The sequence below is a fragment of the Microcaecilia unicolor genome, chromosome 3, assembly GCF_901765095.1.
Source record: "Microcaecilia unicolor chromosome 3, aMicUni1.1, whole genome shotgun sequence".
In the NCBI taxonomy this organism is placed as follows: Eukaryota; Metazoa; Chordata; class Amphibia; order Gymnophiona; family Siphonopidae; genus Microcaecilia; species Microcaecilia unicolor.
In genome coordinates, this window is record NC_044033.1 from 343,005,242 (window position 1) to 343,031,213 (window position 25,972).

At 42.6% G+C, this 25,972-nt stretch overlaps 1 protein-coding gene across 1 annotated transcript in view; it reads right to left on the reverse strand.

Moving 5' to 3' along the window:
- OPRM1 (opioid receptor mu 1) overlaps positions 1 to 7,885 on the reverse strand; it is a 64,272-nt gene extending 56,387 nt beyond the window's left edge. Inside the window, exon 1 of the mRNA XM_030195504.1 lies at positions 7,584 to 7,885. Coding sequence (XP_030051364.1) covers positions 7,584 to 7,885 — 302 coding nt within the window. The remainder of the gene's footprint in view (positions 1 to 7,583) is intronic.
- Positions 7,886 to 25,972: the final 18,087 nt, after the last annotated feature.

Genomic DNA, 25,972 nt, shown 5'->3' on the forward strand with positions numbered 1-25,972 from the left:
GCATATGATGGTGGATTTGAAGGTGTAGGCGATTGAGTGAAGGAGGTATGAATGAGTTGAAGGTTAGATTTTATTATATATTGGGATTGTTTACTGTATGAATTCATACAGAAGCAATAAAAGATTTAGTTGGTATCCATATTTATGACTGGAGCTTTTTGTAAAGAGTAGATTTAATCACTCCAGCTGTTATAAAAGTTTATCCCCTGTTTAAAAATAAGTCTTGTAAAGCTGCCACAGGAAGTTGTGGCAGCTATTTTCATAACACATCCAGCAAGGGCAGGAGCAACTTAGGATACAGGCTACTAGACCATCAGGGCTTTTAGAAGGTAGACCCAAGAAGGCCCTATAAGTCGTAGGGTAGACAGTCCAGGGGGGTTAGGTTCTCTGTTAGGGGGAAGCCTGGCACAGGAGGATAGACTTGCAGTAGTGTTGGCGGGGGGGGGGGGGGGGGAGGTGGGGGCTGGGTCACAGTTTCGGTTTCCACTGAAAAGACAAAGGCAATTTTGGCCAAAACTCAAACCCGGATTCTGAGTCAGTTTTGGTGCCAAATCCAAAACTGACACCAAAACCAAAATTCAGTTGGCCTCCAATCAAAAGATTATTAATTTTTTTTATATGCTGAAGTTTCTGGTAATGAGAATGGCACACATATATATTATATGCCGTGCTCAATTGTGTTAGTTATTGCAATAAAGATGCAGCCAGTTCATTTGCCATATGTTAGTTGTTAAGTCAGTTATTTTAAAATAATAACTTTTTGTCAATGAGAAAGGGGAAGTGCAAATGCCAATATTATGTAAGAAAGTGCGTAACTCGCTTAGCTCATAAGGCGTTCATATGGGTGGAGAATGGGAGGGACATGGGCATGTCTCCCACTCATTCATATAATTTACAGAATACTGTAAGTTACACACGGTGTTTGCCACATTTAGGTGCCCACAGTTACACCATGTCTATAGCTGGTGGAAATGGAAGAACCTAGATTTTAGGCCTGCCAATCCCAGGTTATGCTAGTATTCTTTGGTCAGGTTTTCTCCCTTTTCTGTGCCTTGCCCCATCTTCCGCCAGGGTCGCTTTACTCATACTACCCCTCTCCTCAAGACCCTTCACTGGCTCCCTATCCATTTTCGCATCCTGTTCAAACTTCTTCTACTAACCTATAAATGTACTCACTCTGCTGCTCCCCAGTATCTCTCCACACTCGTCCTTCCCTACACCCCTTCCCGTGCACTCCGCTCCATGGATAAATCCTTCTTATCTGTTCCCTTCTCCACTACTGCCAACTCCAGACTTCGCGCCTTCTGTCTCGCTGCACCCTATGCCTGGAATAAACTTCCTGAGCCCCTACGTCCTGCCCCATCCTTGGCCACCTTTAAATCTAGACTGAAAGCCCACCTCTTTAACATTGCTTTTGACTCGTAACCACTTGTAACCACTCGCCTCCACCTACCCTCCTCTCTTCCTTCCCGTTCACATTAATTGATTTGATTGGCTTACTTTATTTATTTTTTGTCTATTAGATTGTAAGCTCTTTGAGCAGGGACTGTCTTTCTTGTATGTTTGTGCAGTGCTGCGTATGCCTTGTAGCGCTATAGAAATGCTAAATAGTAGTAGTAGTAGTAGTAGTAGTAGTATTCTAGAATGGAATCTGGGTGGCTAAAAGCTGTTATAGGATAGGATCTCTCCACACAGCATTGGCAGCATAAAAAGAGGCACCCACTAATAGAACTTCCCCCTCCCCCATAGCACTGTTGCCAGTGCTTAACTTTAAGCATTGACAGGTTTAGCTGAATATCAGACCTAATTTATTTAGGGATCCTTTTACAAAGCTACAGCAAAAATTGGCCTTAGTGCACCCTTACGTTGGTTTTTCCCACAAGATAATGTCATTTTTACCTCAATTATAAAAGCCCCGATTTTCTATTTATTTCATTAATGGTCTTGTGCTAATGCTACTATTAGCATGCAGCCATTTTTTAAAATTACTGTGGGAGGACTTACCACCACTTTTTTTGAAGGTGAGTGGGCTCCCATGCTACCTACAGTAACCAGTTAGCACGGTAATACCCACTCTCCATCCCAGACATGCCCCTCAAAAAAATAATACAAAAAATATGTACATATTCCAAAACTAACATGGAATACATTACCATGTCTTGCATGAGTACATAAATAATGCCACACTGAGAAAAGACCAAGGATCCATCGAGCCCAGCATCCTGTCCACGACAGCAGCCAATCCAGGCCAAGGGCACCTGGCAAGCTTCCCAAATGTACAAACATTCTATATATGTTATTCCTGGAATTGTGGATTTTTCCCAAGTCCATTTAGTAGTGGTTTATGGACTTGTCCTTTAGGAAACCATCTAACCCCTTTTTAAACTCTGCCAAGCTAACCGCCTTCACCATGTTCTCCGGCAACAAATTCCAGAGTTTAATTATGCGTTGGGTGAAGAAAATGTTTCTCAGATTTGTTTTAAATTTACTACACTGTAGTTTCATCGCATGCACCCTAGTCCTAGTATTTTTGGAAAGCGTGAACAGACGCTTCACATCCACCTGTTCCACTCCACTCATTATTTTATATGCCTCTATCAAGTCTCCCCTCAGCCGTCTCTTCTACAAACTGAAAAGCCCTAGCCTCCTTAGTCTTTCTTCATAGGGAAGTCGTCCCATCCCCGCTATCATTTTAGTCGCCCTTCGCTGCACCTTTTCCAATTCTACTATATCTTTCTTGAGATGCAGTGACCAGAATTGAACACAATACTCAAGGTGCGGTCCCACCATGGAGCGATACAATGGCATTATAACATTCGCACACCTGTTTTCCATACCTTTCCTAATAATACCCAACATTCTATTCGCTTTCCTAGCCGCAGCAGCACACTGAGCAGAAGGTTTCAGGGTATGACTTGACCTACCATAAGCCAACAAAAGCAACCCATCCATTTACCGGTTCATCTAATCATTAACAACAATGGCTCAGAAATTACCTCCTACCAATCTTCTTACCCTCCATGCTCTTCCCCTACCTCTTCTTCATCGCTCCACTTCCTTACCTATCCCTATCCTTTCTCTCATACCTCTTTTATCCCATTTACCCTTGTTCATTTGTCCTACCACATACCTCCTTTGTTGATTCAGATACTACAGATTGTATTCTCTTGTTACTATGTAAGCCGCATTGAGCCTGCGATGAGCGGGAAAGCACGGGATACAAATGTAATAAATAAATAAATTATCGACAATGACACCCAGATCCCTTTCTTGGTCAGTATCTCCTAATGTGCAACCTTGCATGACGTAGCTATAATTTTGTTTTTGCTGCACCTAATGCAGCTTAGTAAAAGGACCCCTCAAAGAGTACTGATTCATGTGTCAAAGTATACGATGAATTTTGCTCACAAGCCTGACCATTTCATTATTTAGAACTTTATTTAAACACTCTACTTTTTGAAGCCAACATTCTAGGATTTAAACAAATATCTCACTGCTCCTACAGAAAGAACAGCAGCAATCTCTAGAGTGTGTAAAATAGAAAACATTACTATATATATAAATGCTATCAGACTCATTTTCAAAAAAAATAAAAACATCCAAAAAGTGACATAAGTCTACATTTGGACGTTTTTCTCACAAAAACTTCCAAATCAGTATTTTCGAAACCTCTTTTTAGACATTTTTCTCTGAAGTCCGTCAGAAATGCATCTAAGTCTCGAGGGAGAGTGCCAGGGGTGTGTTCAAGGCGGGACTTGGGTGTTCCTAAGACTTAGATGTTTTTCAGCCATAATGAAACAAAACACAAATGTCCAGGACTAAAACATTTTAAGCTAGACCTGTTTTTATTACGAATAAGGCACAAAAAGGGATGACCTCCCCTTACTCCCCCAGTGGTCACTAACCCCCTCCAACCCCCAAAAATTGTGATTAAGCCTCTATGCCAGCCTCAGATGTTATACTCAGGTTCATTAGAGCAGCATGCAGGTCCCTGGAGTAGTCTAGTGGTGGGTGCAGTGCACTGCAGACAGGTGGACCCAAGATCCTACCTCCCCCTACCTGTTACAGTTGTGGAGGAAACTGTGAGCCCTCCAAAACTCACTGTACCCACATATAGGTGCCACCCTCACCCGTAAGAGCTATGGTAGTGGTGTACAGTTGGGGTAGTGGGTTTTGGGGGGCTTAGCACACAAGGTAAGGGAGCAATGGTCAGATGTGTATCTGGGAGTAGTTTATGAAGTCCACTGCAGTGCCCCTAAGGGTGCCCTATTGCTGTCCTGGGATGTCAGGTGGACCAATCTACTAAAAATGCTGGCTCCTCCTACATCCCAATGGCTTGATTTTGTGCGTTTTGCACATGGACATTTTTTTTCCGAAAATGCCCCCCCCCCCAAAAAAAAAAAAATCCAATTCACAAAATGTCCAAAAACCAAAACATTCATAGTATTTTTGAAAAAAAGAATAGATGTTTTTCTTTTTCAAAAATGACCTTCTTCCCTGTTCAAAATTTGGACATTTTGTGTAGATTTAGATGTTCTATCAAAAATGCCCCTTTATGGGGCTCATTTTCAAATGAGAAAAACATCTAAAAAGTGGCATAAAGCAGCATTTGGACATTTTTCTCATAAAAATATCCAAATTGGTATTTTCGAAACCTATTTTTTAGACCCTTTTTCTATGCTGTTCATCTGCAGTGCATCCAGATCTCAAGGGGGGGCATGTTAAGGACGGGATTTGGGTGTTCCTAAGACATGGACATTTTTCAGCCATAAAGGACAAAACAAAACCATCCAGGACTAAAACTAAGACAGTTCGAGCTAGATCTGTTTTTATAACGAATAAGGCACAAAAAAGATGCCCTAAATTAACAAATGACCACTGGAGGGAATCAGAGATAACCTTCCATTATTCCCCCAGGGGTCACTGACCCCTCCCAACCCCCAAAATTGTGATTAAAAACATTATCAGCCTGTCTGCCAGCCTTAGATGTTACACTCAGGTCCATTAGAGCAGCATGCAAGTCCCTGGAGTAGCCTAGCGGTGGGTGCAGTGCACTGTAGACAGGTGGGCCCAGGCTCACACCTCTCCCTACCTGGCCCATGTGGTGCAATCTGTGAGCCCTCCAAAACTCACCAGAAACCCACTGTACCCACATATAGGTGCCCCCTTCACCCATAAGGGCTATTGTAATGGTGGTATTAGGTTTTGGGTGGGTTTTGAAGGGCTCAGCAGACAAAATAAGAGAGCAACAGGGAGATGTGTACCTGGAAGCATTTATTTGAAGTCTACTACAGTGACTCCTAGAGTGCCCCATTGCTCTCCTGGGATGTCTGGGGGACCAGTCTACTAAAAAATGCTGGCCCCTCTTATATCCCAATGGCTTGATGTTCTAATTTTTCACTTGGATATTTTCTTTTTCGAAAATGGTTAAAGAAAAAAAAACTTACAAAGCACAAAACCTTGTTCAAAATGGTATTTTTGAAAAAAAAAAAGATAGATGTTTTCCTTTTTTCAAAAAATGACCTTCTTTCCTATTCAGATTTTGTACGCTTTGTGCAAAATGTCCAAGGTCGGTCTTAGATGTCATATCAAAAAATACCCTGCCACAGTAACTACCACCTTTCACCCCTGGATAAAAAAAAAAGAATCATTTTCTCTTTTTATCATCTTTTTTTTTTCAATAGATGGAGCTCTTTGAGCACACTTCTTGAGTCCAATTTGTCTTCTCTTGAAGAGCACACAAATGCAGCAAGCACATGAGATACATTCTCCCTCTCTCTCTTTGAGAGAAAAGAACGCTTGCCATCCAGCTAGGAAGGGATAAAGCCTAAGTTTCTATAGAGTACAAAAAAAATCTACTGTAAAAACAAACAAACAAACCAAAGCCCTTGCTTTAGATAGAAACCACCTGTCAGATATGCACTGGCCTCTATTATGCGACCAATTGAAAGATTTATAGACATTTACAATATAGAATGGAGGAGTAGCATAATGCTTAGAAGAGCAGACTGAGAACAGAGGAAAGCAGTGTTCAGATCTCACTGGTGTTCCTCTATTACCTCCGTAACATGAGTGGCTTCTAAAAAAAAAAAAAAGTGTGAACTAAATCCAAGCAGATATAAGAAGGCAAAAGGAGAGCAGGAGCAAGGTGATAGAAAGATGTATTCCTTCTTGAATTCCTGATGCACCATAGAGTGAAATAATAAGGATGTCACAGGAGTATAATAACCATATTTTACAAGCTGTTCTACCGAAGCATGTAAGCTTAAATTGCTCGCAGCTAGCCTTTTCCTTATTGTTATGTGTGTGTAAGAAGCAAGAAAGTGGATCTCTAAGCCAAATAAAAGAATGAAACTAGCTGAAGAAGAGGGCAACAAGAGGTTTGTGTAGTGAATTAGAAACCAGGAAGCTTAAGTTTAAGTCTTGTTTCTGCCCCTGACCCCTCCCTGTGACCTTGGGCACAGAATTTTCCATCCTCTTGCCTTTGCTTAAGGGTGAAATTCACTGTACAGAGTTCCTGGTACAGCACTCTTTTTTTTTTTTCACACCAGTTCCTGAGTCCATTAGTGACTGCTGGAGGGCCAATGATGCGTGGTGAAAGGCTGTCCCATGACACTTGGAGGAGATTGTGCCTGCAGTTAGTTATGAGAAAGTTCACCCCAGATTGCCATGGGACAACTTCATGACTCTTTCTTATCCTAGCTTTACTGCTTGGAAGGTCACCTCTGGCATGTGGCATTGTTGTTCATGAACAACATACAAACTTTATTAGTGCAGAATGGACTATGATATTCTAATACATTGATCTTTATATATAGTTCTGTTCACCTGATTGAAGCATCCTGTGGTCTACCCTCCTTATTGTTCTAGAAAAGTCTGCATTTCATACTACATTATCAAAATGAAATGTTCCTGATCATCTGCAAGCCTAAGTGTACAAATATAATATATATTCCAGTTTTGCAGCTCAGTCAGTGTTTGACACATTCTTTTAGTACACTTTGAAAATTTTATATATATATATATATATATATATATATATATATATATATATATATATATATATATATATATATATATATATATATATATATATATATATATTAGGTGTCAGTTTCCTGGAAACCTTTATTAGCTCCCAAAATTAAAATCAAGAATAGTGATGCTTTCCTTAGTAAAGGACTAGCAGTACATTCACTCAGAAAAAAAATGCAGATGGTAACTATTTCACTATGCACCTGAAATTACTTGAAATCAGCCCTTTTGGTTATAAAGAACTTTCTGATTTAGAAATGAAAACACGTAAAGAACATTTTCTTGATTTGCACAAAATGAAACATAGCTGATTGATTCCCAAATAAGTTTGCATGTAGATCGTCATGACAAACTATTAAAAATAGGTAGAAACGTCCTTTCCAATCACTTACAAAGACTGAAAACTTCTGCTGATTCTCTGATCAGTGCGTTTGCACCATAGAACTGCTTCTCATGTTTGATCAGAATCCCCTCTTTTTTTTTTTTTTGTGGGGTTGCTAAGAGAGGTTAGGGATTGAGGTTTTTAATCTAACCTCGGCACTGCTTACCTGATGATGACATACATGACCAGGACATTTCCAAAGAGCCCCACCACGCAGACGATGGAGTAGAGAGCAGTGATGATGATCGCAATGATAATGGAGGTGGTATCATTGCTGTAAACCTGTGTCCGGTTGCACAGGTAGGATAGGTTCCCCTCCAAGCTGGACAGGTTTCCTAAGCTGCTAACTGGGCACCCTACGGAGGATAAAGGATTCCTGTTGTCCAGACTGCTGTTTAGGACAGCAGGTACAAAAGTGGAAAAAGAATCAGCCAGGCTGGCGAGTGAACGATTTTGGAGGTAAGACATCTTTTGTTGGCTAAGAGAGTCTCTTCAATACTTCTGTCCTTTCTTCTTCCTCCTTCTCCTCCTCTTCCTTCCCCCTGTCGGAGAGTGAGACCGTCCTGCTAGCTGCAAATAACAAGACAAAGAAACAGAGAGTGAAGAAGAATTACAAATCCACTCTGATACAACTCTCTTAGAGTCTCCTGAGGGGTGTAATCTACATCATTCAGCTTTTCTGCTGCTCAATTATAGGGACTGATGAAAATCCTTTATTACAAAAAAACCCCAAAAAACTGTGAAAGCAAAGGTGAAAAAAGATTGATAAAGAGCTCAGCTCCGGTGCTGTACTTCTCCTTCCTCCATCCAGAGGCTTTTGCTTCACAGTTACCGGTATATTTGTAATTCGTACAAAATCTGCTTGTGCACCTACCATTTGAAAAGCTGGTATTTCACAAGCACCTTTTCTTTGAGTTGCAGAACTTGTTCTGAACAAAGTATCTTTTATTTTTATCACTAGGACATTTGCTTTGCATAATCAGCACACAATTTCCTGTCAGAAACACTTCTGGTCAGAGAAAGAACAAACCCTACCTGGCAACCAAAAGTAAAAGGAGGCATCGGCAAGGAGAAGCGATCCTCATCTCCTCACTCAGCCCAGAGCTTCTGAGGAGGGGTCAGGGAGGCAGAGAGGCGGGGAAGAGGGGAAGGAGCACCGTGATTGGCCAGGCAACATTCTCCAGCATCTCACTGACGGAAAGCCCCCTCCACTAGCATGTAACCCTAAAAACGCCTGCTCGTAGCATACAGCAATGAGAAATGTTGCTGGAAATGAATGGGCATGGCATATGTTATGAAAGCAACGGGACCTGTTAATTGAATTTCACTGTGCAATGACACACCAGATCTAACAGGAAACAATCGGAGAAACCAGGATGCATGTGCTGAGATAGGTAGATGCATTATCTATCATTCCACTGAATGCTGCTAGTGTCAGAAATTGATGATCCCTGTCACATTTGTGTTGTACAAGCACTAATGTCTATTTTTCCTAATTGAAGTTACATATCTCACCTAGCCCCCCCTTCAACCTGAGTCTTGCCCCTCTGTTACAATAAATGTATGCATGCATAAAACACTGATCTATGAAAATTAGTGCAGCAGTAAAACCCAATGCATTAAAGAATATAAGGCTTTGCTCAGGTTTGGTGCAGTTTCTTCTGAGGATTTAATGCTCATCTCTTCTTTTGCTATGAGCATACTGGACCTGCAACGTTTTTTCTGACCTCCACGAAGCGCATGGTTAATTAAAAAGACAGAATTGTGTGGGGGGGGGGGGGGGGGGAGTGCTGGAAGAGCTGGGCTGTTGAGAGCACAAGTTTTGCACTAAGGGCAGTTACAGCAGTGCATGGGTCTGAGCAGAAGAAATTTGTAATAGCATACATCTGCACGTATGCTATAATGTTATTCTGCAAAGAAACATTGATGGAATGGATAGGCAACATATAAGTTTGATAAATAAATACATTTTATGCACAGAATAGCATTCTAACACCTGTGCAGATGTGTGCCAATACTGTTTTTCTGCTCAGACCTCTGCACAGCTATGGCTACTCTTAGCATAGAGACATGTGCATGTGTCTCTGGTGTTCTTGCACTGGTTAGCGCACACGATTTGCGCATGGTCTGTTTGCATACAATTTTGCTACTGCATCAGGGAGCAAAAACGTGACATTTTGCTTGCATTAGAAAGCTGACCACTGAGCTGTCAGCACATAGATCTAATGTAAACTTACTACACCAGCCCCACTGGAGAGGTGGACAGTGGGCTGGCAATTTACATAATTTATTTGCCTTATATGCAACCACTCCCCCAAGAGTCTCTCACTTCATGCTCTAGCAGTCATCAGTGATAATTGCCCCAGGATTCTATATATTGTGCCTTAATTTCTGCGTGGAAATCAACGTGTATTCTATAACAATGTGCATAACGTACTTGGTTAACTAGCTAATCAGCGCTGTTAATTGTATGTTAACAAGCAATTAAGAGCAATAATTGGCATTAAGATTTACACACACTCAACTTGTTAAGTGTCATTTGTGTATGGTGTACAGCACTGCGTATGCCTTGTAGCACTATAGAAATGATAAGTAGTAGTAAGTAGTAGTAGTAGTAAGTGTATTCTGTAACGCAGTATGCCAAAATTCTATTGAAAAAGGGGCATGGCCATGGGCATCATGAGGACATTCCTAAAATCTATGTGCGTTATTAAAGAATACACCTGCTCTGTGACTAATTTACTGAGCAAAGAGTCAATCCCTTAAAAAATCCCTCTCCCGGGATCCAAAGACCTATTCCAAAAGCGCATACCACTCACTAATAAAGAGTAATGAAATTAATAATTTACAATTTATACTTTGTGAAGGGGTACACAGAGAGTTCAGTATAGGTTGAATCCACAACCGAGTTGATTTTCAGTGAGTCTAGCCGCAAAAGCGGCTCACTACCAGGCTCTATACATCATGAAGTACTCTCTTCAAAGTGTTTCCCCCAATTTTTTTTTTAATGTGTGAATACACCACTACATACCAAAAGTGAAAAATAATAAAAAATTTGTTGGTACCCGTCTTTGGTATATGTCCAAAAATATATAAGCAGAACGCTTCTCAAAAACAACTCAGATGGCTCAACTTTGAACCTATTTGGTTATAACAAGTACATAATCTTGTAAATGCACTGGAAAATCAAGTTAAACAGGAACAAACTTATCTGAGTTTAAAGTTCTTTCTGACAAGATTTCCAGGCTTACCACTCGCTCTTTTGGGACTTCCGTCAGCCCAGTGGGGCTGCCGGCAGTAGTCCCACCCCAAGCACATGCCATTTCTGGGGGAAAAAGAAAATGTGGCGATACCCCGGCGGTAATCAGGCATCACCGCGCTCTGCCCAGTTACCGCCGGGTTAGCACGGGAGCCCTTATCACCACCTCAATGGGTGGCGATAAGGGATCCCCGTCACATGGCCATGTGGTAACGATGACATAATTGAAGCTGAGTACATAGGAATTCATTGGCATCTCTAGCGTTTAGCACGTGCCTATTTTTAGCACATGCTAAAAACGCCAGCGCGCCTTACTAAAAGACCCCCCAATGTGCGCTAATTTTAAGAATTCCCCCATTCTGCTCATGCCCCTCACATTTCTGCTCCTTTTCCAAATCACATGTAAATTTTAGTCGCAGGTCCCGTACCTAAATTCATGTGCGTAAATACCAATTAAATCTAATTAGTGCCAATAATTGCTTGTTAAAAAGCCAATTATTGGCATAAATGAGCTCGTTATTCAATTAAATTGTGCACACACACACACCCAAATTTGCACACATGGTTTTTGGTGACTTTTATAGAATTAGGGGGTCTATGGGTTGTGCGCCACTTGGTGACGTGCTTACAGTGCTCCCATGCTCCAACCACATATACATTCCCTGACAGCAGTGTGCTAAGCGATTTAAGCACACTGCTTGCACCTAGCATTTAAGTGTGTACCTGCCAGTTAATGGTGCTACTATCCTGTTTGCTAGTCACATTGTTGGTGCCTAATAGAGGTGTTAGTTTACAGCATTGCCTTTCACATGTATAATTTTTAGCTTCTTTGCAAACTGTGCATGCTGTGGATTTCGAAAATAGCTATTCATAAGCGTTAGCCATTTACTGCCGGATTCTATATAGCACGCCTAGAAATCTGCACCAAAATCCAGGTGTATTCTATAACAACAGTGCACGTAACTTAATTGGCTTTACCAGCTCATCAGCATTGATAACGTCACTTAACAAGCAATAATGAGCACACTGGCAATAATTTGAATTTAATGCACACAACTCGCTAAGCAGATTCTGTAATGAACTGTGCCTGAATTCTAGTGCACACAGTTCAAAAGGAGCATGGATATGGGCGGGCAAATGAGCATTCTGTGGGCGTTCCTAAATTTACAGGTGTTGTTATAGAATATGGCCCAGTACTCGTAAATTTATGTGCAGGGATTTACGCCACGTTTTTGTTGGTGTAAATGGATGCACATAGTTTTAGGTGCTGGGATAACAACTAAGCGTATTCTGTATACCACGCCTAAATCTAGCCCCCCTCCCCCTTATAGAATACATTTAGGCGGAAATGTTTACCGTGTGGATTTTTTAGGCGCCTTATATAGAATCTGGCCCTTAATGCTTACTGCATGGTAAAAGGCACTAGTTCTGGGATTGGTGCTAGTTCTGGGACTGGTGCTAGTTCTGGGATTGGTGTGTGCTTCTTATGTGCTAAAAAATAGGATTTTTAGCGTGGGGTGCATTTAGTGGCAGAGAATAGGGTAGTATGAGTAAATTGCTGCATGCTGCCTGATTAGTGTAGGGTTAGCACTTGAGCCCTTATCACCTAGTAAATAGGTGGCAGTAAGGGCTCACGTGCTAAATGGGAAATTTATGTGTGGAGAAATTTACGTGTGGAGAAATAGAAATTGCAGCCATTTTACAGCCACAGTAAAAGTGGCCTCAGCACGCAGCTTAGTAAAAGTGCCCTTTAGGGTGTGCTCTGAAAAAAACTTAGCTTACATAAACTGCTTCAAGTGGATGTTGACGCAATATGTGAAGTTGATGCTAATTTTTTTCGGACCACACCCTGAGGCAGCATTTGCGAAACATGCTGCATGTTGGTGGTGGCGTCCGTGTGTTGCTATGCTTGAAAAAAAAGTGTCAAAATGAAACCAACAGTGAAAAGCTAAGCTTGTTTTACCATTGAAAGAGTCCTTTTCTAAGCGAAGAATTGAAAATGATGTTTTAAAAGGTTATTCTGGATATCTTTTGAATAAATAACATATGAAGAAAATGGAAGAAGTTGCGCTATAGAATGGGCTGAGATATAGTATTTAGCTGGTAATTTGTAGGCATTATAAACAACCAGCACTACTTAGTAAAGAGGGTTATAAGCAAAGTCCAAAAAAAATTGTGGACCCCTGTTTCAGGCTTAGGAAAAAGGAAATCATAAATATGGCTTTTATTCTTCTGACCACTCAGCATTATCCAGATAGTGCCGGGGCGGAGTGTGGGTGGAGAATGAGCAGGCTCAGGAATTATCCAGATACCAGTGACTTAGGACAGGAAAAAGCTGGCTAACTGATTAGTGCAGAACACACTCACTCTCTGCCCCCAGACATACCCCTTGCACAAAAAAAAAAAGAATAATTTTTAGCACGTGAGTAGCGTTCGCACATGGCAAAATTACGATGGGGCACCTCAGTGCAGCCTGTAGTATGCTATTTTGTGCTGCGGTAAGCACATGTTAGTGCTTTCCGCAGCTTTGCATCGAAGGATACTTTATTGATGCTTATTGGTTTAAAATCAGAAGCCCTAATCAAATGTGCCCATAAATAATACATGACTAGAATGAATTCAGGAAAATAGATATGTGGACTAAGATCAGGCAGAATTGCTGCTGGTTTTCTTGCATGCCATCTTTCGTTTCGATAATACGGTCGGGCCCGGCCAAATCTCAACATTTGAGCCATACTTAGAGATGGCCGACATTGGTTTTCGCCAATAATGGAAACTAATGGCGGCCATCTCAAACCCGACCAAATCCAAGCCATTTGGTCATGGGAGGAGCCAACATTTGTAGTGCACTGGTCCCCCTCATATGCCAGGATACCAACCGGGCACCCTAGGGGGCACTGCAGTGGACTTCAAAAATTGCTCCCAAGTCCATAGCTCCCTTTCCTTGTGTGCTGAGCCCCCAAAATCCACTCCCCACAACTGTTCACCACTGCCATAGCCCTTTTGGGTGAAGGGGGCACCTACATGTGGGTACAGTGGGTTTCTGGTGGGTTTTGGAGGGCTCACATTTACCACCACAATTGTAGCAGGTAGGGGGGGATGGGGATGGGCTTGGGTCCGCCTGCCTGAAGTGCACTGCAGACCCACTAAAAACGGTTCCAGTGACCTATATAGTGCTGTGATGGAGCTGGGTATGATATTTGAGGCTGGCATTGAGGTTGGCAAAAAATGTATTTTAATTTTTTTTGGGTGGGAGGGGGTTGGTGACTACTGGGGGAGTAAGGAGAGGTGATCCCTGATTCCCTCCAATGGTCATCTGCTCAGTTTGGCCACCTTTTCAAGGCTTGGTCATGAACAAAATGGGACCAAGTAAAGTCGGCCAAATGCTCATCAGGGCCAGCCTTCTTTTTTCCATTATCGACCGAAGACGGCCATCTCTTAACTATGCCCCCGTCCCGCCTTCGGTACACTGCTGACACGCCCCCTTGAACTTTGGCCGGCCCTGCAATGGAAAGCAGTTGAAGCCGGCCAAAATTGGCTTTCGATTATACCAATTTAGCCAGCCTTTGGAGAAGGCTGGCCATCTCCCGATTTGTGTCGGAAGATGGCCGCCCTTCTCCTTCAAAAATAAGCAGGATGGTCTCTTCTTTCCTGCATGGATGCACGTGACCTACAACAATGTAATAAAGGATTTTTATTCTCCAGAAGCCTTGGCCTCTTTCCTCGAAAAAGTTGCTCCCAGCAGGATTGATGCAAGTTGACTCATTATTTTACTGCAGTGCTTCCTAAATCGCTCCTAGAGTACCCCCTTACCAGTCAAGTTTTCAGGATATCCACAATGAATATGCCTGAACTTAATTTGCATATGCTGCCTCCATTATATGCAAATTTCTTTCATGCATATTCATTGTGGATGTCATGAAAACCTGACTGGCAAGGGGTACTCCAGGACTGACTTGGAAAACACTGTTGTACTGCATGAAGCAATTACTTTTACGATGCTGGCTTGTCAGTTCCTGTTGGCTGCATGGCTCTAACTTTCTAGTGTACAGCATGTAGCTGCAATATTTCTAAAAACTATACTACTATACTTGTTTTTGTTTCTCTTCTTGTATTGCTGCCTACCTGTTTTACTCCATAGGCATATTTTTGCAACCACTACGAAAAGGTTGTTAATTTCAGTTTATATATCTTTATCTACATCATTTCATAGAAGTCAGTGAATGACTGCTGCTGAATCTGGGACTCCACATCTCATGATTGGAGCAATTTGGGCTAATCTTAAACACAATGCTGTGTTTTTTATGTGTACACTTATTATGCATGCATTATTATTGCTTACTGCCTGCTTCATTAATTTCCTATGGCTATTTTATTATTCTAGCTTGTTACACAATGCAAGTATTATTGCTGCTTTATATAAATGACCATTACTTTTATATCCCTAAATGTTAAGGGATTTAATAACCCTATTAAGAGGAAAAAAAATCCTGAGTTCCTTATCCAAACATACTCCTGATATAAAGCACTAAAGACAGGCCTGTTCAGAAGAGCATACACCACCGACCCAACATAAAAAATACCTGGTCACTTGCGACACAATGTAACCAAAGACTGTAATGGACATCACCTGACTCTACTTCCCCCTTTCCCTCTCTAAGTTCCCCTCAACTGTACCTACCATACATGTACCTCATTCCGCCACAATATCACTTTGTATTCATTCATACCATGTATTTGTTCAGACCGGAATCGGCTAACGCCGTTAATGGTTATATGTAAGCCACATTGAGCCTGCAAAAAGGTGGGAAAATGTGGGATACAAATGTAACTATATATATCAAACATATAAACGGCGAGTGACCGACTCACTCGCAAATGCGCAGTAGAGACTTCCCTCTCTGTCCCGCCCCCGCGTCAATACGTGATGACGAAGGCGGGACAGAGAGGAAAACTGCGCCGCCGAGGTTGATACCGCTCCCCCCGCCCACCCGCCTGAGATCGCCGCTACCGTTCCTCCCCCCCACCCGGCCTGGGCCCTCTCTCCGCTACTAAACTTACACATCCATTCGCCGGAACGCAGCATGCACATCAGCTGAGCTGCCATCGGCCTTCCTTCCCTGCCTGTGTCCCGCCCTCGCTGACATTATGTCACAGGAGGGCGGGACACAGGCAGATAAGGAGGGGCCGACGGCAGCTCAGCTGATGTGCGTGCTGCGTTCCAGCGAATGAATGTGTAAGTTTAGTAGCGGAGAGAAGGCCCAGGCCGGGTGGAGGGATGGCGGCAACTCCGGGGGTGGGGGGGGGGACGGTAGCGGTGGCGACCTCGCAGGGAGGGAGAAGGAAAACCCCAATACCAGCCAGTTTTTACGGGCTCAACGGCTAGTATATATATAAACCCTAAGGGGTTAAAATAATCTTACCTGGGCTCCTCCAGAGGGAAAAAAATAAGGGTTCTAAAGTGACATCACTATGGGACAACAGCTGAGCAAGCTGAGTCCTGGTTGCCTTGGCAACAGCTGGCTGTTCAGTTAAAAGTTGGGCAGAGAAGAAGCAGTTGAAGCAGAAGAGGTAGAGGTTGTGTGCTGCAGTGTGGCTGAGACTGGCTGGCCCTTGTAGGAGTGTTTAAATCACTAATTGACAGTATGAAGAATTTAGAGAGAGAGACAGGAGTTGTGGGGAGAGCCTGAATTCCAGTTTACTGAGAGCTTGAGTGTATTTTATTTTTGGAATTGAAAACTAGGAATATTGGGCTCTGTATGTATGAGCAGCAGCAGAGTAAAAATGGTAGAAGGGAATGGATGTGATTTAGTGGGGAATTAATTGTGAGGGACCTTAATCTGGTCTCCAGTGTATTTAAAGGTTAAACCAGTGTTAAAGTGCTTGTGTAAGGGAGGGGGACTCTAATAGAATGTTATGGGAGCAGGAATGTAGAGGGTGAATGCTGCAGCAGAAAAAGTGCGAATGCGCTTCAGACCTGCTTCTATAAGAATAGGGTAACAAAGTGAGATTAGGATTTACAAGCAAGGGTACTTTAATTGAATTTTATTTCAATTAGCAAGAGGCCAAAGAGTTGATCACATAAACGTAATGTCACATGCAGGGAAACACTATTTTAAGATAGGGAGAGAGGATATTGCCTCCCATTTATTTTATTAAGGGAAGGTGTAGGGTGAAGAAAAGTATCCTAAGGATCTGGCGGTTGAAGAGGTTCTGGGCCCCCATGCAAGAAAGGTTTTCACCTACACTGACAAAGAGACTGAGTTCTCCACGGCTAAGTGACATCTACCTCACCACTAAAGAGAAAGAGACAGCCGTTGTTGCCTGCGTGTAGGCGCATATCTCGACATCAGTGCTGTCATCAGCTGTTTGTAGATCGTAATCAACAGCTACGTAGCAATGAAACTCCTCTTCAGTAACACTGGCTGGGATGTCAATAACCTCTTCATCTGCCGCGTTTGCAACAGCTGCATCTCTTTCGTCCCTCTCCACATCCTTAACAAAGCTTGCCCGCTTGTAGCAGTTCAAATTGGTTGCCTATGTAACATGATTCCAGGCTTCTTTCTGCATATGTACGGAATCCAACAGTGATAGATTACGAGCCAGTTCAACAGCACGTTTATCCTTGTCAGTCTGGTCATCCATAATGCTCATCAGACGACGTAGCACAAGAACCCGATAATGTTGTTTGAAATTGGCTACTATGCCCTCATCCATAGGTTGGATCAGAGAGGTAGTGTTTGGTGGCAAGACCACCTTGATGTTAGACAGCCTGACATCATCCCTGTGTGCAGCACAATTATCACAAAGCAGCAAAATCTGACACTTCTGTGCCCGCATTCTAGTGTCTAACTTCTTTAGCCACTGCTTCCAAATTTCCCCAGTCATCCATGAATTGTGTTAGCCTCGTGTGACACAGGAAGTTGCCTAACTTTCTTGAAGCAACGGGGCTGTTTGCTCTTTCCAATGACAAGGGTTTCCAACTTCTCACTCCCATCCATATTGCAGCAAAGGAGGATCGTCAGTCGGTCCTTCGACGTTTTACCTCCAGTAGTTTCGGCATGTCTGAATGCAAGTGTTCCATCAGGAATCGCTCGCCAGTAGATACCGTTTTCGTCAGCATTGAAAATGTCACGAGGTGCAAACTTGTTGAAGATGGTAGGAAGAACTGAAACAACCCAATTTTCAGCACCAAATTCATCAGCGTCTTGTTTCTCACCATGCTGTTTCTTGAATTTTATATTGTTCCTCTCCTTCCATCTTTCCCACCATCCAAAAGTGGCTTTGAATTCAGTTAGTCTAAGACTTTTGGCTAGCTGGTTAGCTTTCTCCATAAGCAGTGGACCACTGACAGGAAACTGTCTGCTCCTGACTCGAGAAAACCACCGAAGAAGAGCATCTTCTACCTCCTCAGCTTTTCCCGCCCGTTTTCATTTCCGTTTCCATTGTGGATTTGTATTGTTTTGCCAGTCTTCCAGAAGCTGGTCTTTCTGTTTCAAGACACATGAAATTTGACTGGGATTGACACCATATTCTTTAGCAATAGATGCTTGACTTTGTTTGTTTTCTAATATTTTAATAACTTCTATTCGTTCAGCCAGAGTTAAAGTCTTACAGTTGCGTGACAACAACAACAATGACCCCAGTGTACACTCTAACAACATTCTTTCACTTATTCTGCCTGTGGCAGTTAAAGGGGCGGTAAATTTGAAATCTCGTTGGTTGTCATGCGCCAATCTGCTTCCATATTTCGTGCGTGCGCTTATGCAGTGTCTTTCCTGCAGAGGAGCGGTCTTAAACCATGCATATAAGCAAATCTTGCACTTATCAGTGGTGCACTAAACCAAAGTTTGTCCCCATAGAAATTGATGGATCCAAAAATGGGGCTGAAGTACGGCATGCAGTTAAACAGAGCATGCGCTTATCCGACGTGCACTTAAATGGATTGCACTGTATATATATATTTTTTTTTCAGGTAATGCACCTGTCAAAGTCTGAGTATCTTAAGCTACTCACTAAATTGTTGTTAAATATATATGCCCCTAAAACAGACTGTCCTGAATTCTTTCACTCTATTGCTGATATCATAACTTTAGAAGGTAATAAACCTATTGTTTTACGTGACAACTTTAATTTAATCCTTAATCCTGACCTTGATAGAAAATCTGCTTTCCCTTTTAAGAAAACTAAAGCTGGGGTTGCTTTATATAATGACACAGCTTAAACTATGTGATGTCTGGAGTATGATGCATGCCACTGAACGAGATTATTCATTTTACTCCATATCTCACAACTCTTACTTCCAAATAGATTATTTCTTGATATCTGAGACTCTGCTTAACAAAGCTTGCTAAACTAGCATAGAGAACATCAACCTCTCTGATCACGCTCACATTCTATTACAATTTATTGACTGAGGACAGGAGCAGCCCAATAGCTCTTGGCATTCCAGTTCAGGGTTATTGAACAATCCCAAATTTCACAGTTATTTCTAAAGCAATTAAAGAATATTTTCTATTTAATACTTTATAAGACACTAACCTCCAAATTCTATAAATGGCGCCTAAAGTTGTGTGTGCTAATTTGGCTACATGGCCAAATTGCACGCACAGCTTAAATGAGTAACAAGGCAATCAGCACTGATATTTGGTACTTAACAACCAATTAGTGATACTAATTGGCTTTAATTAGAATTTACATGCACAACTTTCTAGGCATATTCTATAACGTGGCGTGCATAAATTATAATGTGCACAACTAAAAAGGGGGCATGGCCATGGGCATGGAATAGTAGGGTCATGGGTATTTCAAAAAACTATGAGCAGTATTATATGATAAACCTGATCTGTGCCTAAGTTAGGCACAGGTATTTAGGCCTGGTTTTAGGTGGTCTAAATAGGTGCACCTAAATTATAGTTGCAAGAATGTCCATGAAGCATATTGTACAAACTACACCTAACTTTAGGCGTAGTTTATAGAATCACGTTAAGTGCATGGTTTTTCAGTGCTGATTTTTAAGGCACAATTTATAGAATTTGGCCCTAACTTGATTACCAGATGGGATGGTTTCAAAGCATTCATTCATGGAATCATTATCGACTTTTTACCGCCTCCCACAAAAAATGACTTCAATCTGAAATTTGGGCTCTAGAACAAACTATTACTCAACTTGAATGATATCATCAAGCCAATACATCTGATGTGAATGTCTTCGGTAACTTAAAATATTTGCTTTTGCAGCAAGCTAATAGAGAAGTTTTTATAAGATCTGTTCATTATTACACTGGTATAGAGAATGACACGGGGACAGTGTTTGTCCCCATCCCTGCCCCTTCCCCCTGGGTTCTGTCTCAATCCCCACCCCATCCTTGGAGGTTCTGTCTTCATCTCCATCCCGTCTCTGCAGACTCTGTCTCCGTCCCCGCCCTGTCCCCGCAGGTTCTGTTCCCGTGGGCTCTACCTTATCTGCAGAAACCTCAAACACTTATGATTTTATACTTAAATCTTTTTATTAAAGTATAAAAAGGAACAAAATGCTGTGCAACTATTGTTTATAAATCACAAATAGAAAACAATAATAACACAGAGCAACTATAATAATCTCCCACCACCACCACCCTCTACCCTTCCAACCCCAACAATAGTTGACTTCTACTACCCCAAGGAATCCTAATCCACCCTGTTTAAATGTCCAGGGGTACAAAATACAACCCGCTTTGTATGCCCTAGGGGTGGAGAAATATACTCTACGAAACACTGTTGTGATTTTTAAATCTGTGGATGAATAAAAGTCATCAATAATTTCAGAATTCAGTCTAGTTCTCCTGTCATCCACAGTCCTTCCTGCAATAGAAGACATCTTTCAGAAGATGTGCTGATACCAGGAATGTACAGGATCCCCCATGCAAATTTTGCTAGTTGTGGCCAGCATGTTTGCTTGTTTTTCCAAAAAAATCACAGTAGCATCACTCAAAAATAAATAACAGTCCAATTTATTAACAGGCTTCAAAGTAGAAACTGACACAGGGATAAAGGTTGTCCCCATCCCCGCCCCATCTTTGTGGGATCTGTCCCTGTCCCCACTCCATCCCCATGTCCCTTCCTCATCGCCACGGGATCTGTCCCTATCCCTGTCCCTGTGGTTACCACGGGTCCCTGTCCCCAAGTCATTCTTTTCTCTGGTAGCAACAAAACGGGACACATGCTGGCAATTATCTAAAAACTAGAACTGAAAAAAAGATGTCTCTGTGATTAAAGATGATAGTGATGTATTATTAACTCTTAAATTAGAGATAATAAACAGATTTTTAAAAACGTTACTCTTCTTTATATTCCTCTGAAGTAAATCTTAGCTCAGAAGATCTCTCATTTCTTAATGGCCTTGATCATCATACCTTGAGCAGAGAAGATAATGCCGTTAGCAGCTCCTATAACAGAGAAGGATGTTATTTTCTATCGCATTGCGCTAACTGGACGGTAATTGCAGTGTACACTCGCTAACAATTACCTCCCATTTAACGAGTGAGACCTTACTTCTATGTCAGTGGGTGGCGGTAAGATCTCAGTCCCAAAATGGACGCGTGCTGATTTTTATTTTGCTGCACGTCCATTTTCGGCAAAAAAGGCCTTTTTTTGCAGGTTTGCTGAAAAATGGACCTGTATGCGTCCCAAACATGCATCTACACCAGCAGAGGCCATTTTTCAGCGCACCATAGTAAAAGGACCCATAATTGCTATTTATCCTTCAGCAGACATAGAAGTTGTAGAATTAAGATCCATTGCAGCTAATGTCTCTGCCTGTGCAGACGATGTGCTCTTGTATAACACTCCCTCTTCTATCCCGCATATTACGGAGGTCATTAGAAAGTACTCCACTGTTTGAGGTTATAAATTAAATGTCACTAAAACTGAGATGGTGCCCCTTAATGCTGCTAGCCTTAATTGCGACAACCCAATTTTCATTCAAAGGGTCGCCAACTGGATTGAAATATCTTGGTATCCTATTGGACCCGCTATGGAAGACATTATAAAACATAACTTTGCACATCTCTTAAAATGTGCTACAGATATGACATCCAAGTGGTCTCCCCTTTGCCTTACCTGGAGGGGTAAAATGGACACAATTAAAATGGTGGCAGCTCCTAAAATCAATTACATACTAAGGGTCCTGTTTACTAAGGTATACTAGTGCTTTTAGTGTGCGCTAAAAATACTAGCATGCCTACAACATGGCTTAGTAAGCAGGGCCCTTAGTATGCTGCCTGTTTTGCTTAGCCCCGGCACATACAAGAGTATTGAAAACATTTTAACTACATTTCTGTGGTCCAACAATCCACCTTGAATTGCTAAAAATCATGGTGGTCTTAATTTTCCATGCTTTTATTTATTAGGATTTATTTACCGCCTTTTTGAATGAATTCACGGAAGGCGGTGTACAGTATGAATAAATCAAATGAGCAATAGGCAATTACGGCAGTAAAAATATGATGTGGAGGGGCATAATCGAACGTGAACGCCTATCTCCATGGGCGTCTATGTCTGAAAACGGGTACATAAAGAGGCGAGACAGACCGCATTTTTGAAAAAAATGGACGTTTTTCAGCTGGGCATTTGTTTTTTTTAGCGATAATAAAATAAATACGCCCAGCTCAAAAACATCCTAATCCGAGCCATTTGGTCGTGGGAGGGGCCACAATTCGTAGTACACTCGCCCCCCTGACATGCCAGGACACCAACTGGGCACCCTAGAGGTCAGTGCGGTGGACTTCAGACAATGCTCCCACATGCATAGCTCCCTTACCACGGGTGCTAAGCTCCCAACCCCCCCCCCCAAAACCCACTACCCACAAATGTACAACACTACCATAGCTCTTAGGAGTGAAGGGGGCACCTACATGTGGGTACAGTGGATTTTGGAGGCCTCCCATTTACCAGCACAAGTGTTACAGGGAGGGGGGATGGGCCTGGGTCCACCTGGCTGAAGTGCACTGCGGTACCCACTAAAAGTGCTCCAGGGACCTGCATACACGCAGGCCTCTAGGACTTGTTGCTGCTATATAACATTGGCACACCAGTTGACACCTGAAGACTAATCTCTCCAAAAACGTCCTTTATTGGAATAAGCACGCTTACTCACAGTTAACTGCAGATCAGAGGTTGTGCCCCACTGGCAACGAGTCTCCCTGATGCTGAGATGAGCAGTAGGTCAGAGCTGGCAGAATGGTGTACAATGCCCTCTTTCAGCCACATTCAAGGTAAGAACTAAATTCTTTAACGTGGCTAACACGTGAAAGGGATATAAAACTGGCTTACAAAAATGGCCACTACCTCATGGACTACCGGAAACAAAACAGGGCACACTCTGACCCAGTAAGCAGGGGGGAAAGCACCATGGGAGTAGAGCTTACCAACTACCAACATCGTGAGCATTTGCCACAAGCTAGTGGAATCACAGAGCCCAATACCCTACACCCACCACAATGCATTGCTGATGGGACTCTGCAGTGCGCATAACAGAAAAGGTGTCACACTCACCCGAGAGCCACATCAGAACCAGGGAAAGACTGTCAGAGGATAGAACACATTCTGCTGTCATGGAGTTGGGTACGGAATTTGAGGCTGGCATACAGGCTGGAAAAAAAGTTTTTAAAGTGGGTTTTATTTTGGTGGGAGGGGGTTAGTGACCACTGAGGGAGTCCGGGGAGGTCATCCCTGATTCCCTCCAGTGGTCATCTGGTCAGTTGGGGCACTTCTTTGGGACTTGTTCGTGAAAAAAAAGGGTCCAAAAAAAGTGACCCAAAATCGCGGTCAAAATGCCTTTTTTTTCGATTATCAGCTAAAGACGCCCATCTCTCGGCCAATAACCACGCCCCAGTTCTGCCTTCACCATGCCTCCGACATGCCCCCGTCAACTTTACCCATTTCCGCACGGATTGCAGTTGGAAACGCCTAAAATCGGCTTTCGATTATACCGATTTGGGCGCCAACGGGAGAAAGATGTCCATCTCCCGATTTGGGTCGCAATATAGGCATTTTTCTCTTTCAATTATGAGCAGGATAATATACTACTTACAATGTCATCACAATCCGCAGTACAACATTTTAATTGACAGTGAAGGGTATAAGCAAAGATGGAACATGTGGAGGGGCATAATCAAATGAAAACGTCTATCTCCATGGGCGTTTATCTCCGAGAACGGGTCCGTGAAGGGGCGGACCGAACCGTATTTAAAAAAAAAAATAGACGTCCATGTTTTATTCGACAATTTGTGAGCTGGGCGTTTTTGCTTTTCAGCGATAATGGAAAATGAAAGCACCCGGCTCAAAAACGAATAAATCCAAGGCATTTGTTCGTGGGAGGGGCCAGGATTCGTAGTGCACTGGTCCCCCTCACATGCCAGGACACCAACCGGGCACCCTAGGGGGCACTTTTACAAAAACAAAAAAGAAGGTAAAAGAGCTCCCAAGTGCACAGCACCCTTCCCTTGTGTGTTGAGCCCCCCAAATCCCCCTCAAAACCCACTGCCCACAAGTCTACACCATTACTATAGCCCTAAGGGGTGAAGGGGGGCACCTACATGTGGGTACAGTGGGTTTGAGGGGGTTGGACGACTAAGTATTAAGCAGCACAATTGTAACAGGTGGGGGGGGGGGGGATGGGCCTGGGTCCACCTGCCTGAAGTCCATTGCACCCCCTAACAACTGCTCCAGGGACCTGCATACTGCTGCCAGGGAGGTGGGTATGACATTTGAGGGTGAAAATAAAAAGTTGTGAAACATCATTTTTTTGTGGTGGGAGGGAGTTAGTGACTACTGGGGGAGTCAGGGGAGGTCATCCCTGATTCCCTCTGGTGGTAATCTGGTCATTTAGGGCACTTTTTGGGGCCTTATTCATGAAAAAACAGGGTCCAGGAAAAGTGCCCTAAATTCTAGCTACAAACGCATACTTTTTTCCATTATCGGCGAAAGGCGCCCATCTCTGTTCAGGTGATAACCATGCCTCAGTCCCGCCTTCACCACGCCTCCGACACGCCCCCATCAACTTTGTACGCTTCCGCGGTGGAGTGCAGTTGAAAACGTCCAAGTTCGGCTTTCTATTATACCGTGTTATTCGTTTTTGTGAGATAAACGTCCATCTCCTGATTTAGGTTGGAACTTGGGCGTTTTTCTCGTTCGATTATAAGCAGGATAGTATAGATAGGTTAATGTTAACTGGACCAGCACCATTATCTCTCACACCAAGTCCTGCAAACTTGACTTAAAATTGCGCCCCCCCTCATCTTGGTCCCTGAACCAGATGCTTCATGAATTTGTCATTTATTTCATCTAGGAACTTTACCTCCTAAAGTATTGTCCGATTTGACATTTATCCAGTCAATATCATATTGCTTTTTTAATAAGACAAAATGCTAAGCGGGTTACAATTGCTGATATCCTTTATCTTGTCTTCCTCTCTTCAATAGTCCCTTTCCCTTTGTGTCCTATCTGTCTGTCCTACCCTTATCCCTTATTTATCCTGTCTGTCCTGATTTAGATTGCATGCTCTTTTGAGCAGGGACTGTCTTTTCTTCATGTTAAATTGTGAAGCGCTGCATACGACTGGTAGCGCTATAGAAATAATTTGTAGTAGTAGTAGTAATTTGAATCTGAGTTCTGGAATTCTATTCCCATGCATTCAGGGGCCTTTTTACAAAGACGCAATAGGCTCTACGCACACGCAACACATACCAAAATGAGTCTACTGCCAGGCTAGAGCACCTCCTGGTGGTAATTTCAGATTTGGTGTGCGCCTATAATGCTGGGACAAATTATTATTTTTTTACTTCCTATTGCGTGTGGTGTTTCCAGCATTAATTAGCAGTTGGCGTGCACCGATCGGTCACTACACATGTGGCATGTGAGCCCTTGTCGCTAGGTCAATGGGTGGCGGTAAGGTCTCAGGCTGAAAATGGACATGCGCTGGTTTCGATTTTAGCGCACATTCATTTTCCGGCCCCTTAAAAAAGGCCCTTTTTCCTAAATGCGGTAAAAAAACGGTCCAGCGCGCACCCAAATGATGCACTCACACTACCGCAGGCCACTTTTACTATGGCTTAGTAAAAGGACCCCGCACTTTCCTGGGCTTACATTCTCCCTCATCTTAATGATGCAATTTAATAGGCTTCTCAAGCTGCTTTTAAGTTGCTAGATTCTTTTGTTCAACCTCATTATCTCTCTCTACTGTTAATACACATATTTGGAATAATCTTTTATTTGAAATCAACAATAAACTGTATTTATTGGATTAATTGGATAGA